Here is a 6,136-nt window from a genome sequence, read left to right as displayed (position 1 = left end):
TAGATACATAGATAGATAGATAGATAGATAGATAGATACATAGATACATAGATAGATAGATAGATAGATAGATAGATAGATAGATACATAGATACATAGATACATAGATACATAGATACATAGATACATAGATAGATACATAGATAGATACATAGATACATAGATACATAGATACATAGATAGATACATAGATAGATACATAGATAGATAGATGATAGATAGATAGATAGATAGATAGATAGATAGATAGATAGATAGATAGATAGATGGCTAAAGTCCCTCCGTTTCTTTGGATTTCATTAGCTCTTGGCAAACATTACTTTTACTCACATAAAGCTTATTGATTCCAATATAGTGTTCAAAAGTGAGTGTCTCAGCCCTCTTCAGATAGGACAGTTGTCTCTACCTTTGATCTCCTAGCAAGGAACTTGAATCTGAAAGGTACAGTAACCAATAGCATGAGATTTGTGAGTCAGCTGGTTCTCCTTACACTCATTGGCTGGAACTCACTGATGGGTAGACAAGATCATAAAAATAGTTTATGTTCTTGTCACACTTTTTACCTGCAGCAGAGACCTGCCTTGTTCACAAAGAGTTCTTTGCATGAACAGAAACATGTAAATTCCAGCACAGCCTAAAGTTTTCAGAGCCCGCCCTTGATCAGCCAAAAGGCACAATCAACCCAGAGCATTTAAAGTCCAGCTAGAACACACTGACAATGGTATGTCCTTCTCCTTTGTCCAGGATGTCTGCGTTAGAGCTTACCTAGCTCTTCGCCATCACACAAACCTGCTGATCATCTTGTTCTCCATGATGCTGATGACAGGAATGCCCCAGCTGACAAGCAAAGAGGACATTGAATATATCCGGGATGCCCTCACCGTGGGAAAAAGCGAGGAAGACGCTAAGAAATATTTCCTTGATCAGATAGAAGTTTGTAGAGACAAAGGATGGACTGTGCAGTTTAACTGGTTCCTACATCTTGTTCTTGGCATCAAACAAGGGGAAAAGCACTCCGCTTGATATGTGGTGCTAGGGCCCAGAGCAATGTAGTGTTCTAGAGCTTTTAAACCAGCATGTCAGTCATCAGAGTTAGATTTAAAACGCAATAGGACTCTCTGAACACTGCACTTCAGAAATTCAGCTCTTTCCCCAACTGAACTCTTCACCGGAGGGGGGAAATATGTTGGCATTACTGATGGTTTGGTTAATATTCAGTGCGAGGCTTCTCTGTTCCTTTTCCCTCCTTTCAGTCTCCATGATGTTGAAGAATATTCTCAGTTTAAATAGCTTAAAGCAACCTTGCTTAGTATGCCTGATGATCTCGTACTGAATATCTCTGAAAGCCCGTAGAACACACGGCACTCTTTCTCGTGTGTTCACCATGTATTTTGGCTCTCCTTGTGTTCTCTAAGCTCTTGGCAGAAAAAGGTGCAAGCATTGCTAAGCTCTGCTGCATTCTTTAAAGGATGTTTCTAAGCATCCCCTCTGTGCCCACAGAGCAAGGAATGCAAGTTAGCTCATAGAATACCAGAGTATTGTCAGCAGTTTGTTTCCCACAGTATACCACTGCGATGCCCAGACACTGAACACAAGCTCCGATCCGGAGCCTTGCCCCTCCCCAGCAGCTGTGGCTCTAGGGTTACGGATGTGAAAAGTGGAGGTGAGACCTTTTACCAAGAGCGAATAACCTACCACAGCCAGTGTCATCTTCTCCTGCACAAAAACAGGAAGTCGCTAGCTGGACCCCTGGATGCCCACAAATGTCATCTTTCCCTCTTGTTCTGTTCTCCCTTACCCATGCTGCAACACTTCCTGTACTTCTTCCTGGACTTGTGGAATCTTCAAAGACATCTCAAAATGACTTGAAAAAGAAAGTCTACTCTAGGTTCAGGAGCATTATAGGTACTTATTTGTGGAGCCGCTCCATGGATTTTTAAAAAGAATATTATTAAAAAAAAAAAGAGTTCCAGAAAATACTAGTTTCTAAATGCTTTAATTTAACATTTTAAATCTGAGAAGTTTTTTCTTTATTTTTTTAATAGAAGATACCTGCTATCAAATGTATTCTAAGCTTATAACAATACTTATTTAGATATTCATTTTTTCAGTTTAAAGGACTTTAAATTTTGAGGCATCCCAGAGTTCATAAAGACAATTGAACCACTTTCCTTTGAAGTACTTTTTCATTTCTTAAATATTATGCTGTTTGTCATCAGTGTTGATCCACCTTTGAGAGGGATCAGTAAATTATTTAATCAAATATCTTTAGCTATCATTAATTCCATAGGAAGAAAGATGTCAAAGATGTCCATATTTAGATATAATCAGATATAACTCTTTCTGATTTTTAAATTGTCAAAATAGACACTTTCATTAGAAGGAACCCAACATTCCCTTTGTGTCTCCCGAAGCCAAGTAGCACCTAATTCTGCTACAAATGAGAACCATCAGGGACACTCTGAACATAGCCTTGCATTTTAAAGTCACCCCACTTTCAGATTATAATTTCATTAGTGTGAGATGAGCCTGGGTATGGTCTTCTAAGCACTGTGGCTGAATCTAACATACATGCAGGGGAAGGAGGCTTATTTGGTGCATGATGGTATAGGTAACCCTGCCTCCTTGCGCACTGGACCTTCCCTGGCTCATAGCTATCTACAAAAACATCTCCTCATCCCTGGGAAGTAACTGTTCTAAAACTACGCTGTCTCCTGTACAGGCCATGCCCTGTGCTGAAACTGTGTTTCTCTCTATGAATGTAAGTTAGATATTTTATGGCATTTCTGGAGCGTGATTCCTGCTAATCTAAGAACAGGAAGGGTAATGCCTTCTAACTCTAAACGAGATGCAAGCTTAGGCTTCTAAAGAACCATACACAGACTCTGCCTTTCATCTGAATTGCTGAAACGATGATCTTGATGATAAAACAATTACGGAGTATATCTATACTTAGCTTCCGACACCACATGCATGCATATTAGTTCTTTAAATGAGCCAGCCTTTTCATAAGGCTGAACTACATGGCGCCTTAGACTGGGTTTCATTCTTCCATTTCCCAAAGAATGCAATTTCAACTCCATAGACTTGCATATAAGTAAAAGCCACCTTCATATGCTACCTTGCCATTCCTGTGAGTGATATTGTCCAGTGATTTCTACACCTTTGAAAATAATCTAGACCTAGGGTCTCCAGGTAAATACCAATACCTCTACCTTCAGTGCTGAGTGAAGAAAACATAGATCACAGGTCAGATGGGTCGGGTTAAAGCAACTTACGTGTGTATCTAAGACAACAAAAGACACAAAGCTTCCATGGTAGACTTGGTCCAATATGACTCTACTGGTTTTGGTGGTGCTCTGAAAAATGCAGAAAGACATTATGAATAAAATATACCAACCAGAAAAAAAAAAAAAAAGCTCTAGACTTGCAAATAAATTAAGTGTAGTAAGTCCATCTTTTTCAGGAGATGAGTTGTTTTGGTTTTATTAGTTCTTTGAGAATTGTGTACAAAGAGTTTTGACCATATGCACCCATTCCCCCAACATCTCCCAGATTCACCCCCTTTCCCTGCCCACCCAATTGTGTCCTCTCTTTTTTTTTCTTTTTGTCCATCAATGGCAACACTCTTCAAGAAAACTTCCTCTCTCCGCAGCTATCAATTGCCAACAGTTCTTGGCTAGGGGTGGGACTTCATATCCACCTCCCCTCTCCACGCTGGGATTTGGTGCACGTGCCCTGAGCTTTTATGGGGCTTGTCCTAGCTGCTGTGAGTTCATATGTGCAGCTGCCCTACCGTGTCCAGAGGATTCTGCTTCCTTGTATTCGTTCACCACCTCTGTCTCTCACAGTCTCTCCAGGCCCTCTTCCAATGATCACTGAGCCTTGGGAAGAGACGGGGACGTATAGATGCTCTGTTTAGGGGTGAGTATTCTGCAGGCTCTTACTCTCTGCACCAGGACTAGTTATGAATCTCAGTGGTGATCGTCATCTATGCAAACAGACACTGGTCTGATGCAGGTTGAGAGATATACTAATCTATAGATAAAACAGCAAGCCATGAAGGGTCATTTTGGGAATTCTATAGCATGATTTGGAAGCTGTTAGTCCTATATTAATGACAATTGAATATAATCTTAAATAAAAAAATTAGAAAATACATTTCTGAAATCATCAGCAATTATGTTTAACAATGTGAAGGAAATAAAATGAGCTAGGATTTCTTAATGATTCTGTAGACTTATTTCCATTTTTATCCAACCGAATAATTCTTGTGAGCTCATTTGATTCTAGTCTTAGTGCTTGTTCACATGTTCTCAAAGGCTCATTTAAGGACAGATGCCAGGGAACTCTAAAGCACAGCATGGCTAGCCCTACTGGAAGCTAAGACGGCCTCCTGTATTTTAATTACAAATGTTAATTTAAATTGAAAAAAAAAAGAATTTGACATCTTATGTATCTTTTAATGTTTAAACTTCCAAATGTTTCTGAAACTCATTTTGAAACTGAAACTTATTTTAAGAAATCGTTATTGAATGCTCATTGCCTACAAGAAACTGCACAGTGTGCCGAGGAATTGAGGACGCAACAAGATGGACTGAATCCCAGTTCCTACTCGTGTGTGTGTGTGTGTGTGTGTGTGTGTGTGTGTGTGTGTGTGTGTCTGCACTGGTGCGTGTATGTGATATTTGTGCATGTGTATGGGTTCCTGTGTATACATGCACCTGTATGTTCTGGTGCATATGCATATGTGTACCTGCATGTACAGGCCAGTAGTCAACATTGGGTGCCTTCCTCTATTATACTCCATATTAATTTCTTAAGACAGACTCTCTCACTGAAACTGTAGGTCACCAATTGGCTCAAATAGTTGACCAGCAAGCTGCGGAGGACCTCCTGTGGCTGTAACCTTTCCAACCCTCTTATCTGATGCTGGGGTTATTCATGCAGCCTATTGCACCCTGCTTTTCTTTCTGGGAATACAAACTCAAGTGTTCATGCTTGTGTGGCAAGCACATTACTGACTAAACTATCTCCCTAACCCCAATGTAGTATTGGCAATGAGTTTCAGGTCAATGATTTTCTTTGGGGAGGGGCAGCACCTGACAGACATGGAAATCCTAGCTCTAGTATCTGTGTAATCTTATGTGGAAACAGATTATATTTGTATATTCAAGTTAAGATGTGGTTGAATGACTGATATCCTTAAATACTGAGAAGTGACACATGGGGCAAGCACAATATTGGAATGAACCTTCTGCAGACCAAGGAACACTGGAGGGAAAAGACACAGAAGATCCTCCCTAAGACCCTTCCTAAGATGCATGGCCCTGCCAACATTTTGATTTTGGAGTTCTGGCCTCTAGAACTGTAGCAAGATCTATTTCTACTATTTTAAGCCACCCAGTCTGGGATACTTGGTTCTGATATCCTTAGGGTACTGATTCCAAGTGAATAACAACATTCCATAGAATCATATTGGATGAGTATCCCAGAAGTCATTGATGTTTTCTGCTACTGTCAGAAGGATTTAAACATATATAAACCATGACAATGGTAATAATGATGAGAAACTCTAATTCAGTGGGTAAGAAATAAATACTTCTTGAAAATAGCGAATTTCCAGAAGAATAAAATGTGTGTGTCCAGTAACCATGACAGCAAACCCAATGCATTGTTTATTAAACATGTACAATCAAAATAACTTAGGTTCATCTTCCATCAGCAACGATTAGTTACTGGCCACGTCTGGTGCTGACTTAAGGGAAAGGGTACCTCAACAAAGTAATGACATTTATCACACTTACTGTATCTATTCTCTGCTTCAGTCGGTCCACATCCAAGAATTTGTCCATCAGAAAGGATGAAGTGTGTGAAGACTAATCATCAGAAATAGTTACAAGGAGCTGGGGAAACGGCTCAGTGGATAAAGTGTATGCTGTGCATACATAAGGACCTGCTCAGCCCCCCAGTACCCAAATAAAGTTGGGCATCAGAGTGTGTCTATAAGGCCAGTGCTGAGGAGCAGAGGCGGGGAGACAGAGTTCTCTCTCTGGCCAGTTAACCAGCCAATTTAGCAGAATTTGTGTGGTGTTCCCTTGCAGGCTTCACAGCGATCAGGGGAAAATGATCAGGA

The 6,136-nt window shown here is 40.2% G+C and overlaps 1 protein-coding gene across 2 annotated transcripts in view; it reads left to right on the top strand.

The window, feature by feature from the left end:
* Window positions 1-1,953, top strand: part of Pik3cg (phosphatidylinositol-4,5-bisphosphate 3-kinase catalytic subunit gamma) — a 35,112-nt gene extending 33,159 nt beyond the window's left edge. For both annotated transcript variants that reach the window (XM_021178976.2, XM_029484962.1), the window contains exon 11: window positions 745-1,953. In XM_021178976.2, coding sequence (XP_021034635.1) covers window positions 745-1,023 — 279 coding nt within the window. In that variant the 3' untranslated portion in view covers window positions 1,024-1,953. The remainder of the gene's footprint in view (window positions 1-744) is intronic.
* The last annotated feature ends 4,183 nt before the right edge of the window (window positions 1,954-6,136 follow it).

The sequence above is a fragment of the Mus caroli genome, chromosome 12 (genome assembly GCF_900094665.2).
Source record: "Mus caroli chromosome 12, CAROLI_EIJ_v1.1, whole genome shotgun sequence".
Classification (NCBI taxonomy): Eukaryota; Metazoa; Chordata; class Mammalia; order Rodentia; family Muridae; genus Mus; species Mus caroli.
The sequence above is the reverse complement of the archived record's forward strand: the minus strand, read 5'-3'. Positions and strand labels throughout refer to the sequence as shown.